The 27538-nt window shown below is 41.3% G+C and overlaps 1 protein-coding gene across 11 annotated transcripts in view; it reads left to right on the forward strand.

Moving 5' to 3' along the window:
* The window catches only part of add3a (adducin 3 (gamma) a), a 238662-nt gene that overhangs the window by 159427 nt on the left and 51697 nt on the right, over positions 1 to 27538 (forward strand). For all 11 annotated transcript variants that reach the window (XM_078223185.1, XM_078223180.1, XM_078223179.1 and 8 more), the window contains 3 exons: positions 16933 to 17071; positions 17163 to 17314; positions 23468 to 23548. In XM_078223185.1, the coding sequence (XP_078079311.1) occupies positions 16933 to 17071; positions 17163 to 17314; positions 23468 to 23548 (372 nt within the window). The remainder of the gene's footprint in view (positions 1 to 16932; positions 17072 to 17162; positions 17315 to 23467; positions 23549 to 27538) is intronic.

Here is a 27538-nt window from a genome sequence, read left to right on the forward strand (position 1 = left end):
GAATTCTGTGTTTTTCTTAGTGTTAACTGTTAGTTTTTGATGTATAGTAATATAACAATCTCCAATAGAATAATTGTTTTTCTTCTGGGTAGCGGATACTATCTTTCCAACATTTCATCACACACAAAAAAATTAATAACTGCCAGTCTTATAGATTTAAATCCTTTATTGATTCCTTTAGAACCATCACTGTTACATAATGGTGATCATTTGCTTATCAGACCGTGGAGTATTCCAGAGTACTTCCAGGCATTATATTATCATTTATTTGCAAATTGTTTCAGCTTATCACCCCTATGTACCGTTAATAAATATGCTATGACTATTTCATTGCACGAGAGCATTAAGGAAAATAAGCTCTAAAAAATAAAATAATTTTTTGTTAAGAATTAAACTGATTTGGTAACTGCATTCTTGGAAGAAGTACCTGGTGCTTATATATATTTTTTAAGACTTAGCTTCATCTTGTAAGATTGACGTGTCAAAAATGACTGTTTAAAGAATGCTCATGTAATTAAGTACTGTTGTTTGTGAGGACTACAACCTGGTGCACAGTAACACTTTACAAAAAAACCCATAGCTATGTCCATTTATTGTGTGTGACTATTTGTATTATTCAATAAAATTTGCTATTGTATAATTATAGGAAGTTGTAATTCAATAATCTACAAAGAATGAAAAACATGCTATAAATTCAGAGTACATGCTTCATTTAATTATAGTGAGATTTAACAGTTTGTACTTTTACAGCACCTTTAACATAACAAGGTGCTTTACAGGGACATTATGAAACAAAATATGACACCAAGCCACTTAAGTGAATTAGGACCGATGGTGAAAGAGGTAGTATTTAAGGAGTGCCTAAAGGAGGCACGATAAGAGGTCGAGAGGTTTGGGGGCTGGAATTCCAGAACTTCAGCCCGGACAACTCTGAAGACATGGCCACCAATGGTGGGGTGATTTAAAATTGGTTATGCTTAAGAGGTGAGAATTAGAGGACATCTCAAAGGGTTGTGGGACTGGAGGAGGTTGTAGAGATGGAGAGGGGCTGAAGTCTGAAAACATAGATGAGAATTTTCAAATAAAGATGTTGCTTAACTGAGAATCATTCTTCATCTGTGAGCAGATGACACTGGGAAGCAAAGTTTAGGCTGATGTCAAGTTTGAAAAGGGTAGAAAGTAGAAGGCTGGACTGCAATGTGTTAGGGTAGTCAAGATTAAAGAATGCTCATGTAACTTTAAACAGGCATGTTTTATTTTCTTTGCAATGTAGCATTGTTTTAAGGGGATTTGTGATTCTAGGCGAGTTCACAAATAGCAAATTCTGGAAATGAATCAAGTTACAAGTACAAATGTCAACTTTAATTGGCAATAATTAATCTCAAAGATGAGCAGATTTTTAACATTGTTCCCTGGAAGGGACATGGTGGTAAAATAAATTTTGCAATTTCATTCCCCCTGCACTGACCAAGTATTGCATTAAGGGACCCACCAAAATAGAAGTCAGCAGGAATCATGGGGAAATCTCTCCACAGGTTGGAGTCGCACTTAGCACAAAAAAGGTGGCTGTGGTTGTTAGAGGTTAATCATCTTAGCCTATTCATTGCTGTAGGAGTTCCTCAGGGTAGTGCTCAAGCATCTTTACCTGTTTAGTCAAAGACCTTTCCTCCAAGATAAGATCACAATTGATCAAATCTTGGGATTTATGTGGTTGGTCCGGTTACTTCCAATAAGTGCATATGGTGAAGGAATGAGTCTGAAACTTGTCTTTTATCTTAAACAAGGTTTACTCTGAGCATAGCAACTGTCCTTCTGCTTCCCCGCAGCAACTGTTCTAGCTGTTTCCATTTATACTCTTCTAGTTGAGGCAATGATCATAGAACCCTACATGCAGAAGGAGGCCATTCAGTCCATCGAGTCTGCACCAACACTCCAACAGTGCATCTTATCCAGGCCCAATCCCTGTAATCCCACATATTTACCCTGCTAATCTCCCTTTACACATCTTGGAATACTAAGGGTCAATTTAGCATGGCCAATCCCCCTTATCTGCACATCTTTTGACTGTGGGAAGAAAACGGAGCACCCGAGGAAACCCATTCAGACAGGAGCAGAATGTGCAAACTCCACACAGAGGCATCCAAGGCCAGAATTTAACCTGGGTCCCTGGTATTGTGAGGCAGCAGTGCTAACCTCTGTGTCACTCATCTCCTTTCCTGGCTACATACAAGAAATAGGCCAGAGTAGACCATATGGCTCATTGAGCCTGCTCTGCAATTCAGTTTGAGCATGTTGACCTTGAGCTTCCTCCCTGCTGCCCATACCCAAAGGCTGGAACCCCAGGTCCCTGGCACTGTGAGGCAGCAGTGCCAGGGACCTGGGGTTCCAGGTCACCGTGCCACTCCCTCATCACCTGTCTTTAACAATGCAAGTAGCTTAACAGTGTAATTGCCAAAGGATGCAATAGCAGATACATTGACAAATGCTGTAGCTACAAGAGCAGTTCAGAAGCTGGGAACTGTGTAGTGGGTAACTCATCTCCTGAGTCCCCAAAGCCTTTCCACCATGTACAAGGCACATATCAAGGACATAATGGAATACTTCCCACTTGCCTGAATGAGAGGATTTCTTTCGAAAATAAAATTATTCTTTCCTCACTTTTTCCTTCATATTCAGCTTGATAAGGGAAGATGGCACCTTTCTAACAGACCTGCCTTTATTAAGGAACATTATTAATATTTTGACATGTTTTCTGCTTTCTAACTTTAAGAGCATTATCCTGAAATGGTGTGACTCTTTGAAGCATAGAGTTAGATGTTTCACTCCACTTTCTTAGTTTGTTCACTGGCACATAGGATCTCTGTTTTAGTGACTTCTTGCGCCACTCTTGGTGATTTACCACAGTGCACAATTGGCTTCACAATTCAAACAGTTCATTATAAAAGTTGTCAATCATTAAATAGAAAGACGATTACACACATCCCAGCTTTAATGTGCTGATTTTGGCTGGAAAAAAGGTACACACAATGTTGGAAACAAAACCGTAACCATCAGTTATATGGAGTGCTATATTCATCATTCTTTGAAACTTGAATTGCTATTTTTTTTTAAATGTCGGAATCCACTGTTCATAAACCTTGTTATTGCAGATAAACAAATTGCATGCTGTATTGGAAGAGTTGAATGTCATAAGTAAAGTTGGTAGAAATATAAAATACTTACATTCCTCCTGTGTGCGTGCTGTCTCTTTTAAAAAAAAATCTCCTTCCATTTATTCACCAAGGTGAGGATAATTACAGCATCCCAAGCTAAGATAACTAACTTGAAATAGAGATTCAAGCTGAAACTTTTGACCAGAGCTTTGTGCCTGCAAGTGAATAGGTTGAAAAGTCGCAGCTGATGATGAAAGCTGAAAGTCCTAGTCTATGTCTCAATGGTTTAGCATTGTACCAAACAACACCTTCTCCTCAGCGGCAGTGTATATTAATGCATTGTGCTTGTAGTTGGACAGCCAGATGTATTTCACTTTAATCTTTTATCATGCTCTCAGTCATCAGCTCTTTGGCTGGATTTCACGCACTTCCATCGGCAGGTTCCAGGGCAGAGGAGTATATAAAATCCAGGAAGATTTCCACTGTCTACCTGCCTGCCCCTGACCTATATGAAACTTTACAGGAGTAGGCGAGACATCAGGCATCTGCCCACCCTTGGACCTGTTGAGGTCTTTAAGTGACTGATTTTTTTTAAAATTCTTTAATGGGATATGGGTGTCAGTGACAAGGCCAGCATTTATTGCCATTCCTAATTGCCCTTGAAGTGAGTGACTTGTCACACCATATCACAAAGTCAACCAGATTGTTGTGGGTCTTGAATCCCATGTCGACCAGAGCAGGTAAGTGCGGCAGATTTCCTTCCCTAAAGGACATTAGTATTAGTGAACTCAATTGGTTGTTGCGACAATCTATGATGGTTTCATGTTCAACATTATTGAGATCAGCTTTTAATTCCACTTTTTTTTTCTTAAAAATTGAATTTCGATTCCACCAGCTGCCATGGTGGGATTGGAACCCACGTCCCCAGAGCATTAACCTAGGTAACGGGGTTCCTCATTCAGTGGCATTACCACTTCACCACAATCTCCTTTAATGACCATGTAAGGTGTTATCCTTCTGCTACTAATATTTTATCCAGAGTGAAAGGAAGCCCGGTAGCTTAGCTGTGCGGGCTGGTGTCAGGCAAGGATGGAGGCTTGGGGGGAACCACCTTTGCAGAACTGTGAACCTGTTGCTGTGGGGCAGCCAACAAGATTGTGAGTGAGTTTCACCTCCTGACTTTTTAGCCAGGGAGTCACAGAGGCCAGGCACCCCATAAACTCCAGCCCCAATTTTCTTTTCAGTCTAATTAACACAATCTGTTTTTTTCTGGATTTTTGATTCAAACTAGTTTTTTTGGGTACAAATTTGGGAAGCAGTATCTATCCTCTAAAATGAAAACAGGAAATGCTGGAAAGGGCATTGCCAAAAGCATTACCTTATCTTCCTCTTAAATGTAACTTTTAAAGTAATAAAGATTACAATCAAACCTAAAGGAGGGTTTTGAATGAAGTTAGAACAGTTGTAAAAATCCACGCCTTATGAGCTAACCAATATAACTGCACTGTGACTTTCCCTATCTCTCCATAAACCAAAATATTGTGAAACATTGGTGGCTTTGTATTTGATAAAACTGCCTTAGAACAATGAGTTATTGAAGTAACTTTTATGGTTCCAGTTCTGTTTTGTAGATCAGCAGTAAACAATGTGCCTTTACAGATGTCTGGTTTGCAGATGGCTGGTCTAGTCATGTGTGGGTTGAACATAGAACTCAAGGTCTTTATGTAACTGTGTTCTTTGGCAGCTTTCAGGCTAACAATTGCTCACTCATGTCATCTTCTAAAGGTTTAGAAGTGCCAGTAACCCAGAATTGTTTTGCAATATGTGGTATGGGTACAAACATTAAACATTAAATTGTTGGAAAAGCTTGACCATTATTAACCATTTAAAATGACTACAGAGTTGGAGGTTTTGCAAAGCTGGTGTGACAATGTTCAGTTACTGAAATAGAATTGCTGTTTTAGGGCAATAGATAGTTAATAGTGGTTGGCATTCTGATTCCTACTTAGTGGAGATTTAGTCATACAGACCTGGAAAGTTGCAGCACAGCCTTGGCCTCAGTGTTGGCAGCAGTTGAGGCCCAAAGACCTGAGTTTGCAGTGGTAATGATGATGAAACTGCCAGCACTCACTCTCATCACTGAAACTGACAACAATTCTGGGAGCACAGAACAACATCGAAATCTAGAAGTTGCTGTCAAATCTACGCTGCTCCATAGGGAGCGCAGTAGAGGTCCCTACGGACTGCAGTTTCCATTGAAGTCCTGGTTTGATATGCACACATCCCATGGAAAACTGGTTCACTATGCTGTTATCTGTCACTTATGCAGGTACACTGGCTAAAACCAGGAAATGTGAAGTTTGAATAAAGAGGGAAGAGTGTCCGAAAACTTACCTCGAGCTTTCAAATTTGTTAAGCTTTACTCGCGTTTTGTTTAATTCTTCTGCCAAAATAATTGATATGCCACAGTCTTCCATTTTGTGTTCAGTTGATGGAACTTGCCCCTCCCACTGAACATAGTGTTTCCATGCAGTGATCCAATTAGTGACCTGGCAAAGAAACGTAGAGAAGTTAAAATGACCATTCGGCCTTGTTTCTAACTTTCTATCCTGCCTTTGAAATTCCATATCCTACTAATTTAATGCCCATCGGAGCTAGTGTAATGCATAGATACGTGAGATTGGCTTGGATCTTTAAATGCAGTTCATTAAACACAGTTTATTGTCGATCCATTTAGTGGTTTTAATGAGTCTAATATGTAAATACTGCCATTCCGAGAGCTCTAAACTAACATGGAAAGAAGATTTTGCATTAATAGTGTTGGCTCCTGTTCCATTTATATGGAAAATGAACTTCTGTAAGTAAAAGTAAGGGCAGCATGGTGGCACAGTGGTTAGCACTGCTGCCTCATAGCGCCAGGGACCCAGGCTCGGTTCCCAGCTTGGGCCACTGTCTGTGTGGAGTTTGTATGTTCTCCGTGTCTGCGTGGCTTTCCTCCGGGTGCTCCAGTTTCCTCCCACAGTATAAAATGTGCAGATGTGCATTGGCCATGCTAAATTCTCCCTCCGTGTCCCCGAACGGGCGCCGGAGTGTGGCAACTAGGGGATTTTCACAGTAACTTCATTGCAGTGTGAATGTAAGCCTGCTTGTGACTAATACATAAACTTTACTTTTAAGTAAACTTTACAAAAGTCAAAATGTGTTGCAGCAAAACCTGTTCGAAAGAGAGTTCCAGGATTTTGACCCAATAACAGGGAATGGCAATATAGTTCCATGTCAGGATGGTGTGTGGCTTGGAGGGGAGTTTAAGGTCGGAGTCTGCTATGCATCTGCTGCTCTTGACCTTCTGTCGTGGAACTTGGATGGTGTTGGTAAAGGATGCTTAGTGGGTTGTTGCAGTGCAGCTTGTAGATGGTGCACACTGCTGCTGCTGTATGCTGATAGTGGAGAGAGTGAATGTTGAAGGTGGTGAGTAGGATGCCAATCAAGTGGGCTACTCTGACTTGAAGGTGTCCAGCTTGCTGATGTTGTTGGAGCTGCACCCATCCAAGCAAGTGGAGAGTATTCCATCACACTTCTGCCTTGTAGATGGTGGACAGGCTTTGGGAAATAAGGAAACAAGCTACTCACTGCAGAATTCCCAGCTTCTATTCTTTTTGTAGCCATAGTATTTATATGATTGATCTGGTGCAGTTTCTGGTCGATGGTAACCCACAGGATGTTGCTAGTGTGGGTATTCAGCAATGGTAATGCCATTAAATGTCAAGGGAAGGTTAGGGCATCCTTTCTGGATTTCAAAACCTCTCCTTGTACTATCCCAATTGCAAATACAAACATGAGCGCAGTTGTTTCAAGTTTCCCTTATGGGATTTGAACAGCTCAGCATTTACCATCTGCTGTGCCCCTAATGGGCACTTTAAAAAAATTAAAGTAATTTGACAAAGGCAGCATGGATTTACAAAAGGGAAATCATGTTTGAGAAAACCTACTGGAGCTTTCTGAGGATGCAACCAGTACTGCATTTGTTGATGCTTGGGCCCCAGCTATTCACAATATGTATCAATGATTTGAATGTGGCAACCAAATATAATATTTCCAAGTTTGCTGATGAGACAAAACTAGGTGGGAATATGAGTGGTGCGGAGGATGTAAAGAGACTTCAAGACAATTTAGACAAGTTGAGTGATTGGGCAAATACATGGCAGATGCATTATGACGTGGATAACTGAATCTTTGATAGGAAAAACAAAATTGCATAATACTATTTAAATGGTGACAGATTGAGAAATGTTGATGTACAAAGAGACTTGTATACCGGTCATTGAAAGCAAGCAAGCATGCAGGTGCAGCACGCAGTTGAGAAGGCAAATAGAATGTTGGCCTTCATTGCCAGAAGATTTGAGAACAGGAACAAGGATGTCTTACTGCAGCTGTGATGTGGAGATGCCGGCATTGGACTGGGGTAAACACAGTAAGAAGTTTAACAACACCAGGTTAAAGTCCAACAGGTTTATTTGGTAGCAAAAGCCACTAGCTTTCGGAATAGGCTGTCCCTTCGTCAGGTGGGTGGGAGTTCTGATTACAAACAGGGCACAAAGACACAAACTCAATTTACATGAATAATGATTAGAATGTGAGTCTTTACAGCTAATCAAGTCTTAAAGATACAGACAATGTGAGTGGAGGGAGCATTAAGCACTGGTTAAAGAGATGTGTATTGTCTCCAGACAGGACAGCTAGTGCGATTTTGCACATCCAGGCAGGTTGTGGGGGTTACAGATAGTGTGACATGAACCCAATATCCCAGTTGAGGCCGTCCTCATGCGTGCGGAACCTGGCTATCAGTCTCTGCTCAGCGACTCTGCGCTGTCGTGTGTCGTGAAGGCCGCCTTGGAGAACGCTTACCCGGAGATCAGAGGCTGAATGCCCGTGACCACTGAAGTGCTCCCCAACAGGAAGAGAACAGTCTTACCTGGTGATTGTCGAGTGGTGTTCATTCATCTGTTGTCATAGCGTCTGCATGGTTTCCCCAATGTACCATGCCTCAGGACATCCTTTCCTGCAGCATAACAGGTAGACAACGTTGGCCGAGTTGCAAGAGTATGTACCGTGTACCTGGTGGATGGTGTTCTCGCGTGAGATGATGGCATCCGTGTCGATGATCCGGCACGTCTTGCAGAGTCTTGCTGTGGCAGGGTTGTGTGGTGTCATGTTCACTGTTCTCCTGAAGGCTGGATAGTTTGCTGCGGACAATGGTCTGTTTGAGGTTGTGCGGTTGTTTGAAAGCAAGAAGTGGGGATGGCCTTGGCCTGCAGCTGTACAGGGCCTTGGTGAGACCACACCTGGAGGATTGTGTGCAGTTTTGGTCTCCTTACTTAAGGAAGGATATACTTGCCATAGACGGAATGCAGTGGCCAGACTGATTCCTGGGATGGCAGGATTGGCATGTGAGGAAAGATAGGGTCGAGTAGATCTGTATTCACTGGAGTTCAGTAGGCCTGTATTCACTGGAGTTTAGGAGAATAAGAGGGAATCTCATTAAAATGCACAAAATTCTGATAAAGATGGGCAGACTGGATACAGGGATGTTGTTTCTGCTGGCTGGACGGCCTGGAATAAGGGGTCACAGTCATAGAAAACTATGTGGGCCATTTAGAACTGAGATGAGGAGCAATTTCATCACTCAGAGGGTGGTGAACCTGTGGAATTCTTTACCGTGTAAGACTGGAGACCAAGTCACTGAATATATTTAAGAAGGAAATAGATTTCTAGAGACTAAAGGCATCAGGGGGTATGGGGAGCGATTGAGCGGATGGTGATCAATCAGCCATGATTATAGTTAATGGTGGAGCAGGCTCGAGGGGCCAAATAGCCTGTTGATCCTATTTTCTATTTTCTCGAGGGTAATTCATGATGGGCAATAAATGCTGGCCTAGCCAGCAATGCCACATTCCATAAATTAATGGTTTTAAAAAGAAACATAGGTTCTGATTGGAATTAATGTTAAAACTGGAGTTAGTTCTGTAGGACCTTTGGTAATGGTGTAGGTAATGCAGTTGATGTGGTGTATACAGACTTGTAAAAATGTGTTTGATAAAATTCCACATAATAGGCTTATGTGCCTATTATGTTGAAGCCTTTGAAATAAAAGGGACAATAGCAGCATGGATGTGAAATATCCTGAGTGACAGGAAAAAGAGAGTAGTGATGAAGGGGTGTTTTTCAGACTGGAAGAAGATGTACAATGATATACCACAGAGGTCCATATTAGAACCACCACTTTTCTTGATCTATATTGATAAGTATACAGGGCAGAATTTCAAAATCTGCAAGTGACAAAAAGCTTGGATGTATACTGTGAGGCCATAGGCTGATTGATTAGGTGGCCAGATATAATTTAAAACAGAAGTGTGAAGTTGTACATTCTGGTGAGAAGAATGAGGAGAGGCAATATAAACTGAAGTGTACAATCCTAAAAGAAACAAAGGATCTGGGGATATATGTGTACAGATCATTAAAGTGGCAGGACAGGTTGGGGAAGTACTTTTTTTAAGCATACAAGATCCTAAGTTTTTACACAGAGTACAACATTAAAGAAGTTATGATGAAGCTTTAAAAAACACTGGTTCAGCCTCAACTGGAGTATTTTCTGGGCATTGCACTTTTGGAAGCATGTTTGAGGTTTTAGAGAAGAGATTCACGAGAATGATTCCAGGAATGAGGGACTTCAGTTACTATTAGATAGATACTATTAGATAGATTACTATTAGATAGATTGCCTTGTACCCTTAGAGAGGAGGAAATTGAGAGGAGATTTAATAGAGATGCTCAAAATCATGAGGGTTCTAGACAAGATAGAGATGAGCTGTTCCCATGGACAAAAGGGGTGAGAACCTGAGGGGGTAGAACTAAAGTAAGTGGCATGTAGAGGAACTTCCTTCATGCAGTGAGCGGTTACCATCTAGAATGCACAGCTTGAAGGGATAGTGAAAGCAGATTCAATTGTGGCTTTCTAAAGGGAATTGGATAATGGCTTTCTAAGGGAAATTGGATAAGCACCTATGGGGAAAAAAATTAACAAAGTTACAGGAAAACACCCAGAGAGTGGGACTAGCTAAATTGTTCATGCAAAGAGATGGGTTTAAACCATAGCATGAATTTGGGTTTCAGTGAACTCTCCTTTGTGCCATACCTTGATCAAGCTTTCCAGATATAATTTAACATTGAATATGGAACATTAAAAGTAGTGGATTAATCTGTATTTCTTAATGATGCATATCATCCACAATGTCTAGTGAAAATGGTAACCCTGGTATAGGACTAAAGAAAGTAAAATGATAATGTATTCAGTTGTATGTGTGGAATAGAAAATTAGAGGATTTGCTATTTGTTTGAAAATTGAACATCTGAAAGTGTTCAAAATGGACTATAACAGCTCATGTCCTCAGATGGCCTCAACCAGGATCTTGGGTTCATGTCACACTATCTGTAACCCCCATGACTTGCCTGGGCTTGCAAAATCTCACTAACTGTCCTGTCTGGAGACAATACACATCTCTTTAACCTGTGCTTAACGCTCTCTCCACTCACATTGTCTGTACCTTTGAGACTTGATTACCTGTAAAGACTCGCATTCCAACCATTATTTTGCAAATTGAGTTTGTGTCTTTATATGCCCTGTTTGAGAATAGAACTCCCACTCACCTGACGAAGGAGCAGCAAGCGCTCTGAAAGCTAGTGGCTTTTGCTACCAGATAAACCTGTTGGACTTTAACCTGGTGTTGTGAGACTTCTTACTGTGTTTATCCCAGTCCAATGCCGTCATCGCCACACGATGAACTTTTAACCCAAAATAATGAAAAGTATTACACCAGACAAACAGGTTGGAAAGATCTCAATACAAATACAAGATGATGATTCATTTATATTAATGATTTGGATAATCACGGGTGAGGTGCCTGAAGATTGGAGGGTGGCAAATGTTGTGCCTTAGTTTAAAAAGGGCTGCAGGGAAAAGCCTGGGAACTACAGTCCAGTGAACCTCACATCTGTGGTGGGTAAATTGTTGGAAGGTATTTTGAGAGACAGGATCTACAGGCATTTAGAGAGGCAAGGACTGATTAGAGACAGCCAGCATGGCTTTGTGAGTGGAAAATCATGTCTCTCAAATTTGATTGAACTTTTTGAAGGGGTAACCAAGAAAGTAGATGAGGGCAGTGCAGTTGATGTTGTCTACATGGACTTTAGCAAGGCCTTTGACAGGGTACCACATGGTAGGTTGTTGCATAAGGTTAAATCTCACGGGATCCAGGGTGAGGTATCTAAATGGATACAAAATTGGCTTCTTGACAGAAAGAAGTCTAACAACACCAGGTTAAAGTCCAACAGGCTTATTTGGTAGCAAAAGCCACGAGCTTTCGGAACAGGCTGTCCCTTCGTCAGGTGGGTGGGAGTTCTGATTACAAACAAGGCACAAAGACACAAACTCAATTTACATGAATAATGACACATCTCTTTAACCTGTGCTTAATGCTCCCTCCACTCGCATTGTCTGTACCTTTGAGACTTGATTACCTGTAAAGACTCGCATTCCAACCATTATTTTGCAAATTGAGTTTGTGTCTTTATATGCCCTGTTTGAGAATAGAACTCCCACTCACCTGACGAAGGAGCAGCAAGCGCTCTGAAAGCTAGTGGCTTTTGCTACCAGATAAACCTGTTGGACTTTAACCTGGTGTTGTGAGACTTCTTACTGTGTTTATCCCAGTCCAATGCCGTCATCGCCACACGATGAACTTTTAACCCAAAATAATGAAAAGTATTACACCAGACAAACAGGTTGGAAAGATCTCAATACAAATACAAGATGATGATTCATTTATATTAATGATTTGGATAATCACGGGTGAGGTGCCTGAAGATTGGAGGGTGGCAAATGTTGTGCCTTAGTTTAAAAAGGGCTGCAGGGAAAAGCCTGGGAACTACAGTCCAGTGAACCTCACATCTGTGGTGGGTAAATTGTTGGAAGGTATTTTGAGAGACAGGATCTACAGGCATTTAGAGAGGCAAGGACTGATTAGAGACAGCCAGCATGGCTTTGTGAGTGGAAAATCATGTCTCTCAAATTTGATTGAACTTTTTGAAGGGGTAACCAAGAAAGTAGATGAGGGCAGTGCAGTTGATGTTGTCTACATGGACTTTAGCAAGGCCTTTGACAGGGTACCACATGGTAGGTTGTTGCATAAGGTTAAATCTCACGGGATCCAGGGTGAGGTATCTAAATGGATACAAAATTGGCTTCTTGACAGAAAGAAGTCTAACAACACCAGGTTAAAGTCCAACAGGCTTATTTGGTAGCAAAAGCCACGAGCTTTCGGAACAGGCTGTCCCTTCGTCAGGTGGGTGGGAGTTCTGATTACAAACAAGGCACAAAGACACAAACTCAATTTACATGAATAATGACACATCTCTTTAACCTGTGCTTAATGCTCCCTCCACTCGCATTGTCTGTACCTTTAAGACTTGATTAGCTGTAAAGGCTCACATTCCAATCATTATTCATGTAAATTGAGTTTGTGTCTTTGTGCCTTGCTTGTAATCAGAGCTCCCACCCACCTGACGGAGGGATAACCTGTTCCGAAAGCTCGTGGCTTTTGCTACGAAATAAACCTGTTGGACTTTAACCTGGTGTTGTTAGACTTCTTACTGTGTTTACCCCAGTCCAATTCTCCACTTCTTGACAGAAACCAGAGGGTGGTTGTAGAGGGTTGTTTTTCAAACTGGAGGCCTGTGACCAGCAGTGTGCCTCAGGGATCAGTGCTGGGTCCACTGTTATTTGTCATTTATATTAATGATTTGGATGAGAATATAGGAGGCATGGTTAGTAAGTTTGCAGATGACACCAAGGTTGGTGGTGTAGTGGATAGTGAAGAAGGTTATCTCCGATTGCAATGGGATCTTGATCAATTGGGCCAGTGGGCTGACGAATGGCAGATGGAGTTTAATTTAGATAAATGCGAGGTGATGCATTTTGGTAGATTGAACCAGGGCAGGACTTACTCAGTTAATGGTAGGGCTTTGGGGAGAGCTACAGAACAAAGAGATCTCGGGGTACATGTTCATAGCTCTTTGAAAGTGGAGTCACAGATGGACAGAGTGGTGAAGAAGGCATTCAGCATGCTTGGTTTCATTGGTCAGAACATTGAATACAGGAGTTGGGATGTCTTGTTGAAGTTGTACAAGACATTGGTATGGCCACACTTGGAATACTGTGTACAGTTCTGGTCACCCTATTATAGAAAGGATATTATTAAACTAAAAAGAGTGCAGAAAAGATTTACTAGGATGCTACTGGGACTTGATCGTTTGAGTTATAAGGAGAGGCTGGATAGACTGGGACTTTTTTCTCTGGAGTGTAGAAGGCTGAGGAGTGACCTTATAGAGGTCTATAAAATAATGAGGGGCATAGATCAGCTAGATAGTTAAGATCTTTTCCCAAAGGTAGGGGAGTCTAAAACTAGAGGGCATAGGTTTGAGGTGAGAGGGGAGAGATACAAAAGTGTCCAGAGGGGCAATTTTGTCACGGAGGGTGGTGAGTGTCTGGAACAAGCTACCAAAGGTAGTAGTAGAGGAGGGTACAATTTTATCTTTTAAAAAGCATTTAGACAGTTACATGGATAAGATGGGTATAGAGGGATATGGGCCAAATGCGGGCAATTGCGATTACCTTGGGGTTTAAAAAAGCAAGGTGGCATGGACAAGTTGGGCCGAAGGGCTGTTTCCATGCTGTAAACATCTATGACTCAATTTCCCAATATTCCTTTACCCAGCAATATCCTATAGACATAAAGCCCAGTGAAATTTTACCACTATCATGATATCAAAGTGTCTTGCTTGGGCTGACACAGTTGCAAACGGTTTTCTTCCAATAAAATTCTGAGCATTCACTCGATGCTTTTCACCCGACTGATAGCTCCCCCTGAGACAACCAAAACCGTGCTCTAAACTCACTATTACTTCAACCACCGAGCAAACACAAGTTCCCCAAACTCATTCTTCTCCCCCCCCCCCAGTAACCTTTGTATCAAGAGGGCTTAGAACCCCTGTTTTCACTCTCCGACATAAGCATTCAGAACTTTTTTCTGTCTTTCTGTATCAATGGACCTCTTTCTGTAGGCAACAGGCCAGTTTTTTCTACATTGTGACACGCACACACCTCACTCTCACTCACACGTACACCATTTCACTGACTCACTCACACACACTTGTACACTACTCCTAACAGCATTTTGAAATCTATAGTAGCGCTTACGCGGGAATGCCAAAAATGCAACAAGACATTTTATTACTAAAATGTTTACTACTTTAGGGTTAGTGATCCAACTCGCTGTTACTGTCCTAGTAGTTCCCTTACGAATGAGTTATTGATCTAAGTTGAGGCAGCCACAAGTAATATGGCAGTATTGACATATGAAGAAAGACTGGTTTGAATCGGCTTGTACTCACTGGAATTTCGAAGAATGAGAGGGGATCTCATAGAAATGTATAAAATCCTGATGTGACTCGACAGGCTAGATGCAGGAAGAATGTTCCCAATGTTGGGGAAGTCCAGAACTAGGGGTCACGGTCTAAGAATAAGGGGTAAGTCATTCAGGAAGAACTTCTTCATGCAGAGTTGTGAACCTGTTGAATTCTCTACCACAGAAAGCTGTTGGGGCCAGTTCATTAGATATGTTCAAGAGGGAGCTGGACGTGGCCATTGCGGCTAAAGAAAACAAGGGGTATGGAGAGAAAGCAGGAGTTGGATATTGAGAGTGTGTGAACATCCATGACCATATTGAATGATGGTGCAGACTTGAAGGGCTGAATGACCTACTCCTGCACCTATTTTCTATGTTTAAGGCCCCAGCAATATTCCAAATAGGAAGTGGTGAAAGTAGTGAGAAAGTCACTTGGAGTTTCTTCTGTGTACTTTAATGGGCCTATACATTGTGCTACAATCTGCAACATGTGGCTGTTGGGAAAGGATAGGCCCAGTTGAGTTGTCTTCCTTCATACAGTAGCCTGGTAAAATTCACTGTCTGGGCTCTTGAGAAATTTATCGAAAGATGAATGATAGCCATGAAGCTATATGGGCAAGGAATAGTTGGGAGGGAAACAAATCATAGAATATTAGTTATTCAAACTGTTATATGAATTTATATTTTTCTCTTACATGGTAGGATCTAATTCAAATAGCTGTAGTCAAAAATGATCCCGTTTTCTCACTTTCCTGCATTTAAAACTGCTTTTAATATAAAATGTTGGCTAAACATGAACATGAAGATTTGTTAATACAGTGATAGGAAAATGTTTTTAATTCTGTGATGGTGAGTTTGCAACAGTTATAAATATGAGAGATCCATAATGAATTCTGGAGTAGAGGGACTTCCTTATCTAGATAGCCACATGAACAGACTGGGAATAGAGGGATACAAACGGATGGTCTAGTTAGGAACACTGATCGGTGCAGGCTTGGAGGGCCGAAGAGCCTGTTCCTGTGCTGTATTGTTCTTTGTTTGTTCTTATGAGTCGCTATTTAGCAGGTGAGATATTGCTATTCATCCAATGCAGTTTTCTGGCAGAACCTTGAAGCACTTTAAATAATTCCACCTTTTTGCTGCTTAAGCTGTGTCTTCATTTTAAAGAATCAGCTAGAAATGATTAATCTCACCTGCAGAGTGATTCAAATTGGATAATGTGTAAAGTGAATGATGCCTGCTTCACAAAAACTGTATAGTTATATATCATCACTTTGGCTATGTCATTCCGCTTGTAATAGATTTTAACAAATAATTAGAAAATAAAGAAGCTATGTTTTAATGCAAAATTGTTGCTACTTTTTTCCCCCGTTTATTTGGGAAATATTTTGCAGAAATTAAAATGAATGTTGTAAAACAATAGTGTAGAATTGCCACTCAAGTGGATAGAGCTGTGAAGAAGGCCTATAGTGTGTTGGCTTTTATTAACAGGGGGTTGGAGTTTAAGAGCCGTGGGGTTATGCTGCAACTGTACAGGACCTTGGTGAAACCACATTTGGAATATTGTGTGCAATTCTGGTCACCTCACTATAAGAAGGATGTGGAAGCGCTGGAAAGAGTGCAGAGGAGATTTACCAGGATGCTGCCTGGTTTGGAGGGTAGGCCTTATGAGGAAAGGTTGAGGGAGCTCGGGCTGTTCTCTCTGGAGCGGAGGAGGCTGAGGGGAGACTTAATAGAGGTTTATAAAATGATGAAGGGGATAGATAGAGTGAACGTTCAAAGACTATTTCCTCCGGTGGATGGAGCTATTACAAGGGGGCATAACTATAGGGTTCATGGTGGGAGATATAGGAAGGATGTCCGAGATAGGTTCTTTACGCAGAGAGTGGTTGGGGTGTGGAATGGACTGCCTGCAGTGATAGTGGAGTCAGACACTTTAGGAAGATTTAAGCGGTTATTGGATAGGCACATGGAGCACACCAGGATGACAGGGAGTGGGATAGCTTGACCTTGGTTTCAGATAAAGCTCGGCACAACATCGTGGGCTGAAGGGCCTGTTCTGTGCTGTACTGTTCTATGTTTCTAATAGGAATTAGGTTTTTGTGCATTTGCTCCTTTCATAGCTTTATCTGGTGTATGTAAATTGCCATTTCTGACTTTCACGTGAAGTATTAGTCCTGTGGGCAGTACAATTATTGCTTAAGTCAGTATATTTACATGATTTCATATTCATATTTTAATACAAATACATTTGATTATAGGCCTTCAGAGATGAGCTTGAGATCCTTATTCAAGAACAGATGAAAAAGGGCAATAACCCTGCTGGATTGCTTGCCCTACGACAAATAGCAGATTTTGTAATGGCAAGTTCTGTTGCCAATTTGCCATCAGCACAACTTAGTAAGTGCCTGAAAATACTTTAGATACTACTTCAACAAATATATATCTTTATTAGAGAACTCTGATGTATTGAGCTTTATATTTTCTTTAGATCTAGGAGTAACTACACCCATCAATGATCTACGTGGCATTGAATCTGCTACTTTCGTGAAAGGAGAGAAGTTGACCCGCTGTAAAGTTGCAAGCCTTTACAGAATGGTAGATCTATTTGGATGGGCACATTTGACCAATACCTGCATAACAGTAAGTATGCAGCACAGCATATAATTAGTTTTTACAACATTTTATCTCACTCTTAATTTCTAATTTCAGACCTGAAGAGTCTAAATAGTGAGAATACAACTATAAAATATACTGCTAAATGGGTTCTTAAAGTTTAGAAAATACTTTGTAATTCATTTGCAGTTTAACAGTGGAGTTCTTTGTTTTCTTTTTACTGAATAGTGTTTCCTAATTTCTTCCTTGATTTTATGACCACAAGAACTATTCTGCACATATTAAAACATAGTTGTCCAAAATGTAATTATGATGTTTGTTCATTGCTCCATTACTGTCTTCAGCTCAAAGGAACACCCCTGTTTTAAGTCTCGTTGGATGTTGTAACTGTAAGATGCATTACAAAAAGGAGTTGGTCAATCAGCCTCCTGAACCTGTTTCCACCATTCTATTAGATTATGATCTGTACCTCAACTGTGTTTTCTTCCTTTCCTCTGTATCCCTTCATAGCTTTCGCTAACAAAAATCCATTGACCACGATCTTAAAAATTTCAATTTTCCCAGCATTCACAGCCTTTTGAGGGGGGGGTTAAGAGTTACAGAATTCCTCTATGCTTTGTGTGGAAAAGTGCTTGTGATTTCACCTGTAAATACGAAGCAATTGTTTTAAGATTATGCTTCCTTGTTTTGGATTCCCCAACCAGAGGAAATAGTTTTTCTGTATTGAAATCCTTTTATCATTTTTTTAAAAAGCATCAGATCCCTTCACAACCTCCTAAACTCAAGAGAATTTTTTCAATCCCCGTATAATCTAGTAACTTCACTCTTTACCCCTTTCAACTCTATTATATTCTTCCCTGCTCAGAGGGGAACGCTGTACTTCAGATGCGGTCTGTCCAGAACATTGTGCAACTGAAGCATAACTTTCTTTATATTTTTTTATTTCAACCCTTTTGAGATAGAGATCAACGTTCCATTTTATTATGTTTTGTATCCCTGTGCCAGTTTGTAGTGATTTGCTTTATAAGTCCTTTGTCTTCCACCATTAAGAAAATATTCAAACATGTCTTTCTCTGATCCAAAGTGGATAACGTCACACTTCCCCACATAAAAATCCAGCAGTCATTTCTTCTCACTCAATTGTTTGTGTGCCTTTGAAATTTCCCTTTTCCATCTTCAGCTCCTGCTGTGCGTCCCAACTCAGAACCATTTGAAAATTGAATATGCAACTCTTGGTTCATGCAATTGATATATATGATAAGCGGAATTAGCGGGTAAAATATGTGGGGGGTAGGGCCTGGGTGGGATTGTGGTCGGTGTAGACTCGATGGGCCGAATGGCCTCCTTCTGCACTGTAGGGTTTCTATGATTTCTATGAAATTGAAGTCGCAATACAGATTCCTGGTGAATGCTACTTGTCATCTTGCACCAATCATAGTATGTTCCTTTTATTCCTACACTCTTCCCATTCCGTCCCCTCCTCCCAACCAAGCTACAAAATTTCCTTCAGTTCTATGCATTATCACTTTGGCGAATAATCTCTCAGTGAAACCATGTCAAATACATCCTGAAAGTCCATAGAGAAACTATGCTATTGACCTCAAAATCTCAACTAGATTAGTCAGACACAACCTATCCTTTTACTAAGTCTGTTGCATTATTTTACTTAAGATGTTTGGAGAGTCTCTTTCTGTTTTGCCATGAAATTATTCTGTATTAAAAGAGTTCAGACAAGATTTACTGTTTATCAACACTATGGCCCAGATCTCCAGAGCAGCAGCAATGGCGAAGAATTGCTGCTGCGCTTGATTCCCCCGATTCGACACTGCTGCGCATTGTTTCCGAGATCTTTCAATCTTGGCTGTCAAAGAAATGCACAGAGAAGTGTTCCTTGCAGAATTCCATTGGAGCAGAGTAGAGTTGGGGTAAAGATGGGGCAGTCCCTACTTGCACTAGATACCATTTGGTAAATTTAAAGGTACAGTCTTTGAATGTTAGTGGGTGGATGGATGAGCGGCCTGGATGGGAAGGTAGGTAAGTGGCTCGTCAGGGCGCGGAGTATTAGGGTCAGAAAGTTGGTCAGAGGGTTATGTCGGGTTGGGTGGAAGTCAGTTGGTCGGGAGGGTAGTCTTTATTCTTTCACGAGTGTGGATGTCACTGGCGAGGCCAGCATTTGTTGCCCATCACTAACTGTCCTTAAACTGAGTGGCTCGCTCGGCCATTTCAGAGGGCAGCTAAGAGTCAACCACATTGTTGTGGGTCTGGGGTTGCATTTTGGCCAGACTAGGTAAGGAAGGCAGATTTTCTTCCCTAAAGGACATTAGTGATCCAGATTGGTTTTGACAACAATTGGTGATGGTCGTCATTGTCACCATTACTGAGACTAGCTTTATATTCCAGATTAATTAAGGGAATTCAAATTCCACTAGCTGTTGCTGGTGGGATTTGAATGTTTTTCGCCAATGCATTAGCTTGAACCTCTGCATTACTAATCCAGTGACATTACCACTACATCACATCTCCCTTGGTCTTTTGGGGGGTGGGGTTTGTCAGGTCTGTTTTTGGGGGAGGAGGTTAATTAGATCAGGTTGGAGGAGTACTCGGGTGATTCAGGGAGTGTGGGGAAGGGGTGGTCAGGTATGGGGGAATGGGGTCGGGGTTGGTGCATGATGATTGGGGGTGTCTGTGTTGAGTTAGCCAAGTGTTACTAGGTTTTACCTGTCCAACATTTCCTGGGTAACTAATTTCAGGTAAGTAGCGTGGAACTGTCCAAAGTCTCCGTCTTTAATTCAGAGTTGGAGACATTTGCACAGGATTCTGGAGAGCAGAACAATAGCCTGAGCAGTTTAAATTTCTCAGGTAATTTCAACGTATGTCACTCCATCAGGACTATCACAGGGCCTCAAAACACATCTGCAGTCACATGTCAGTCTTGGGTGTTTTGGAGAACAGAAGATTTAGCCCTCCACCCACTTCTCTATCACCTTTCCGCAACTGGGAATCATAGAAACTCGTATTTAATTTATGTTGTGGTGTCGAGCCATACAAATTATAAGGTTACTGGTTGGATTCGCTGTCCGTGTTGAGTTAGCTCATGACAGCAAGGCAGAAGTTAATGTCCTACAATTAGACTCGGTACTCCCGGGGTGGGGGAAAATATCAGCTGGAATTTCATGTTCAGTTATCCTTGCTCCAAACTATTCACTGTGTACAGTTCTGGTCACCCTAATATAGAAAGGATCTTATTAAACTAGAAAGAGTGCAGAAAAGAAATACTAGAATGCTACTGAGATTTTATGGTTTGAGTTATAAAAAGAGGCTGGATAGACTGGGACAACTTTCCCTGGAGCGTAGGAGGCTGAGGGGTGATGTTATGAAGGGGGAGGTTGATCTCCTCCCTGAGAACTAACACTCGACCACTCAGAGAAGTACCTTGCTTCATAATCTGTGAAAGAGTGTGTGAGAAGGGGTAATATCTGCGCTCCAGCAACTTCTAGTGGTTAAATCAAAATAACTACCTGAGACTCTCTGTAAAAGCAACAAGTAACACTTTATTTATCTAACTAACAGTGAACAGCTTAACTAAACTGTTAACAAACCGAATAAAACACTATTCTAATGGAATGTTGTTTGGATAAATCTAATTCCCACTTACTAACAAAAAAAAATAGAATTCTTGGTCACTCTCAAAATTTCAACCAGGTTTGTCATCTTCCAGAATCTTCTGTCTTTGCTGATTTCTTCTGTCGTCACTATCGAGATGAGGCTTTCTTTTAAGACATAAATGTGGCTGTTATGCTGGCAGAGACAGTTGCTGGCTGTGTCTCTCTCTCTCAAGCTGTGAGCTGTGGCAGAGGCAGTTGCTGCCTGGCTCTCTGAAGCTGGGAGCTGGCTGTTATACCCCTGATGATATACCAAAATCCCCACAGTAGGATTGGTTTCCAGGTAACCAAAACATCAAATTCAAATCTGATAGGCTGTTGTTATTCAAATGCCTAGTTTACACTAATTGGTTAAAAATCAAAAACAACCAGTTGTCTTGGCAGCACTACTGCCTAGCCTTGTGATACAATGTTTCAGTCTGTGTACTGCATGCACCTGCATCTCTTCAGTACAGAAAAAAACTATCTTTTTTAACAAACCATGTAATTTTAGAACTCTTAGCATTTTACAATTTTTTTGTATTTTTACGAACACCAGCTTCACAACAGTGATCCTATAGAAATTATAAAATAATGAGGGGCATAGATCAGCTAGATGGCCAATATCTTTTCCCAAAGGTAGGGGAGTCTAAAGCTGGAGGGCATAGTTTAAGGTGAGAGGGGAGTGATACAAAAGGGTCCAGAGGGGCAATTGTTTTCATACAGAGGGTGGTAAGTGTCTGGAACAAGCTGCCAGAGGTAGTAGTAGAGACAGGTACAATTTTGTCTTTTAAAAAGCATTTAGAGGGTTACATGGATATAGAGAGATATGGGCCAAACATGGGCAATTGGGATTAGTTTAGTGGTTAAAGAAAAAGGCGGCATGGACAAGTTGTGCAGAAGGGTCTGTTTCCATGCTGTAAACCTCTATGACTCTCTGGACTTCAGGTGAGGACAGCATCTCGTTCGGCTGTGATGCCATCTAAGATCACAGAATCTCTACAGTGCAGAAGGAGGCCATTTGGCCCATTGAGCCTGCACCAACCCAGGTCTTATCCCCATAAACGCCTCATTTAATCTGCTAATCTCCCTGACACGAAGGGGTAGTTTACCATGGCCAATCGAACCTAACCCGCGCATCTTTGAACTGTGGGAGGAAACCGGAGCACCTGGAGGAAACCCATGCAGACACTGGGTGAATGTGTGGAGTTTGCACAGACAGTCATCCAAGGCCCGAATTGAATCCGGGTCCCTGGTGCTGTGAGGCAGCAGTGCTAACCAATGTGCCACTGTACTGCCCCAAAATGAAATGGATTACCAGCAAAGTGGAAGTGGATGAAACGGAGAGCTTCAAGTTTCTCGGTGTCCAGATCACCAACAACCTGCCCTGGTCCCCCCCATGCCAATGCCATAGTTAAGAAAGTCCACCAACGTCTCTACTTTCTCAGGAGGCTAAGGAAATTCAGCATGTCTGCAACGACTCTCACCAACTTTTAGGGATGCCCCGTAGAAAGCATCCTTTCTGGATGTATCACAGCTTGGTATGTCTCCTGCTCTGACCAAGATCGCAAGAAACTCCAAAGGGTTGTGAACGAAGCCCAGTCCATCATGCAGACCATTGACTCCATCTGCACTTCCCGCTGCCTCTGAAAAGCAGCCAGCATAATCAAGGACCCCTAGAATCATAGAATCCTTACAGTGCTGGACGAGGCCATTCAGCCCATTGAACCTACACCGACAACAATTCTATCCTGTCCCTGTACCCCTAACCCCATGTGTTTACCCAGCTAATGCCCTGACACTAAGGGGGAATTTTAGCATGGCTAAACAACCTAACCTGCACATCTTTGGACTGTGGGAGGAATCCAGAGCACCCAGATACAAAGGTCTGAGGTCACGTACTAACTGACCCAAGAACAGTTTTATCTCTGCTGCCATCAGACTTTTGAATGGACCCACCTCGCATTAAGTTGATCTTTCTCTACACCCTAGCTATGACTGTAACACTACATTTTGCACCCTCTCCTTTCCTTCTCTATGGACAGTATGATTTGGATGTAAAGCACGCAAGAAACAATACTTTTCACTGTATACCAATACATGTGACAATAATAAATCAAATCAAATGGATATTGAGTGAAGAATGGTCAGCTGGATTAGATACTAGATTGCTCCAGATGTGCATGATAATTTGAGCAAAAGGAAATAATATGAGAAGGAATGGAAAACATGCAATGCTTTTCTCAGATCCATCCTTGTACAGTGGAGGCAAATTTAGTCTTTAACAATATGCTTTGCTTGACTTGGGGGTGTTGAACAGCATTGGGCATTCTATTCTCCAGTGTGTTCATTTGTCACTTGCACATAAAATTCTTGTTGTAACCTGCATAACTGTTCTAATAATTAATGGTTAATAAGTTTCTGAAATTCGTGTATCCTTTGTACAATGTCAGAAAATTTGAGAATAATCTGTGGACTCTTTGAGGCATTTATTATTGGACATAAAATTTAATGACTGTTTTCATTTTCATTCTCATAGGTCAGAGTAAGCAAAGAACAGGAACATTTTCTCATTATTCCCAAGGGCCTGTCATATGCTGAGGCCACAGCTTCAAATCTTGTAAGTTTGCATATATCATCTATTTAACTGTTCCTTTTTCAAAGGTTTTGTTATAACATATTGATGGGTACATTCAATTATGGGACAATTTGCTGATCTGAACTAGCGCTTAAACAAAATCAGAGTTATTGAGAATCAGGAGGGGGAGCAGTTTGGTTGTGGTATCCTCAGTGGTTAAATAACCTTTCAGTATTCACCAGTGAGAGTTTTATGCAAAGAAATGTCATTTGGAGGAGACGCCAAAATAACTTTATGGAAGCATACCCCAAAGTAATCAATGTCTCAAGACAGAAGGGGAGAAAATTCTGGAGGCAAAAAAGTTATACTAGCTTCTTAAGTCATGTGTCCTTGACTTGAAATGAGGAAAAACTGCTGTTTTCAAAATATTTCTTGTCTTGCCAATTTTCTTGCCCATACAACACCTCGTCGAAAAACCATCAGTACCTACTCTAAGTGGCCTTTTATTTCAGGCTTGACAGCAATTTAAAGTAATGTTTTGTACATCAGAACTTGTCTATTTCCATTTTCATCTGGCATCCACATGCATGTTTTTTAACAGGTCACTGAGTAAGAATGTAGAACATTAACTTGACTGTCTATCTAACGTGACTTATACCGCACTCTCTCCAAGACGGTATAGCTAATTCTAGTGTATACCGGCAATGCAACCTCGGTTCAAATTTGGGACTCTTCTGGTTGGTGTAACTAAACTACTGGGTTAACTCAGTTGAGCTAATTGGAGACTCCTGTAACAAAACTTTTCTTTAGTTAAGAACACTTCTGACAATTGTTAAACAAGCAATGCTGAAAAAATGCTTTCTATTTCTGTCACGTGATGCTGTATCACCATAGTTACCTAATTATAGGTTTGTTTCCTCCTTAATTGAGCCACGACAGCACATGGTCAGAACCAGGACAGCAAACTAAAATGTACAGATTTGAGGAAGGAGACATTCTTTGGATTCTGGAGACTTAATAAATTATTTAAACTTAATGCACGTGTTGCGACTTTGTCGCAACTTCTTGATTTTGCTTCCTACAATGTTAGCCCAGTCAGCTATTGTTCAATATGTACAATTGTCCACAGATTAATTGTTGTCTTTGACCTATTCCCCAGTTGTAGAATGCTGGTCAAGAATTGGCCTTAGTGTTCTTCACAATTTATTTCAAGTACTGTCCTTTGATCTTTGCAACCTGGGCTGACATCCAGTGCAGGTAAAATTAGATTATTTGTCTATTAAGGGTCTGCAAATGAATTATATTGGATAGTTTAGCCGAGTTACAATCTTGCAGAATGAAATTGCACTCAACTATTTAGAGGATGTCACAATGCTCATTTAGTGAAATTGTTGTAATTGAAAGACTTAACTGGCTGGACCATATAAAACATTTGCAGGCCCTGCTCTCATCTGCCAAACATGTTTACTATTCCAGGATCATCGTGAAAAGCAGAGAATACTCGGTTTCTTCTCTCTACTGCAACCTTTTTGCTTTTGAGGCACCTATGTTATAAAAGTTCCATGGTCCCCCTTTTATACAGAAAAAGTACTGTGTTAAAATTAATTATACAATTAGATGTATTTAATTTTTTGATTTACTTGCAACTTGATCACTATCATCCAGTCTTCCCTTTCTTGGGCTGAGATACTCTTTTTTTTTTCCCTCAACTCTTGGACTGAGTAGAGACACCTCAAGTAATTAGCCTTCAAATTTGAAAGTTCTTTGTACCTTAAGCAGTCTATTTTAAGTCCACATATCAAATAAATATGATAAGAACAATACAGCACAGGAACAGGCCCTTCGGCCCTCCAAGCCTGCACCGCTCATGTGCCCAACTAGACCATTCGTTTGTATCCCTCTATTCCCAGTCTGTTCATGTGGCTATCTAGGTAAGTCTTAAACGATCCCAGCGTGTCCGCCTCAATCACCTTGCTTGGGAGTGCATTCCAGGCCCCCACCACCCTCTGTGTAAAATACGTCCCCCTGACATCTGTGTTGAACCCTGCCCCCCTCACCTTGAACCTGTGTCCCCTTGTGTTCGTCACCTCCGACCTGGGAAAAAGCTTCCCACTGTTCACCCTATCTATGCCCGTCATTATTTTATGCATTTTATTATTTGATACTGGACACAAATCTAATTTCCACTGAGATAAAAACAGAAAACGCTGGAAATTCTCAGTGGGTTAGGCACCATCTGTAGAGAGACAGAAATAGAATTAATGTTCTAGATTGATGACCTGCCATTAGAACTCTTATTTCAGATTTCCAGCAAAATCTTGTTTTTTTTATCGGTGTCTAATTTCCAATGGTACAGCAGACAGTAATTCTGTTGAGGGTGAGAGGATTGTAAAATGACACAGGCACACACACACACACAGAATTTTGCCATCCGATTTGGCACACATAAAGCCATTGGAGAAATAGATGAAGCTTTAAAATCTCAGCCTCTCTTGTGTTCACACTGTCTTCCTCTCCTTTCTCTCACTCTCCCTGGCAGCAATTCTCAGCACTGTTCACTTGGTAAAGAATCAGTATTTTATCTCCTTGCCCTACCACCACCACCACCCCCACCCCCCTCTCCATCTCTCTACCACTGTCTTGTGCACCAGCTGGCTTTTTTTTGTTTCTCTTTAATTCAGTCAAATCCCAGATTCTGGCTCTGATCCATCCTCGTTGGATACCACCCCATGATTGTCAAGGCATCTTGGTCACCGTTTGTCCTGACTCTGACGATGAATTGTCTGTTATTATGCTAGTCTTTATTTTCTACACATTCTCTGATTATTTTTTGGCAGACCCCTTGCAACATTCTCACGAATCCCCAGTTGGGAACTCCTGTGAACCATTGTCTTAAAACTCCTCTACCCTGTTTCCCTCATCTTCACCTCTAACAAGTATAAGGAACTCATGAATTTCTGTCACTCAGGTTGAGACAATTGGATCTGTTGCCTCTGCTACTTCTCTGTCTTTCCCCCTCTTCCCCTAGCTCACCTGATCAAACTTCCTCTAAATTTCCCTTCTGCCCCGAATTTGCACTTTTCTCTAGCTCCTCACCTTTCTCTCCTCATGTCCTCTCCAAGCTTATCGTGTTCACGAGACCCATCCCTGCCTCTTTATTCCTGCTAAACTGCTGGTGATCCAACTTCCTTTTGAATGTTAATGAAACAGTTAATAGTTATCTCCCATCATTTCTTTTTCTCTCCTTCAGATCTGCCATTATCACCCCCTCCTCATAAAAACCCACCACCACTTTCCCTACACCCCCATCGGTGCACACTACTGCTCCATCTCCAACATCATTGTCTCTTCAAAGTCCTTGAACATACTGTTACCTCCCAAGCAGCTTATCAAAGTCATAAACAACAGCTTATATGATTGTGACAAAGGTAAAATTACCTTCAAGCTGTCTTTTTTTTATTCATTCGTGCGACATGGTGCTGGCTGGCCAGCAATTATTGCCCATCCCTAGTTGTCCTTCGAGGGCCATTGAGAGTCAACCACATTGCTCTGGCTCTGGAGTCACGTAGGCCAGACCAGGTAATGACAGCAGATTCCCTTCCCTGAAGGACATTAGTGAACCAGATAGGTCTGCAGTCTTTGACGTGACTGAACACACCGTACTCCTCTGATGCCTCTTTACTGTCATCCTTTGGGTGTGACTAGACTTACCTACTTAGTTTTAACCAGAGAATGAGCTCCAATAATTTTTCTTTTCACCCATTCACCATACTCTTCATGATTCTGAGAATCTGTCCTTGATAGCAAGTTCTGTCACACCACTACTTGTCTCAACCCCTCCACCATCTCTACATTGTCAGGCTGTTTATCTGACAGTAGTGAATGAGCAAAAGTATCCTGCAGTTAAATATTGGGAAGATGGAAGCCTATTTCTGCCTTTTTAACATCACCTGCATCTGCCTCAGTTCACCTGTTGCTGAAACCCTCATCAATACTTTTGTTCACTCTGGAATTGACTATTGCAACATACTC

The sequence above is a fragment of the Mustelus asterias genome, chromosome 11, assembly GCF_964213995.1.
Source record: "Mustelus asterias chromosome 11, sMusAst1.hap1.1, whole genome shotgun sequence".
Classification (NCBI taxonomy): domain Eukaryota; kingdom Metazoa; phylum Chordata; class Chondrichthyes; order Carcharhiniformes; family Triakidae; genus Mustelus; species Mustelus asterias.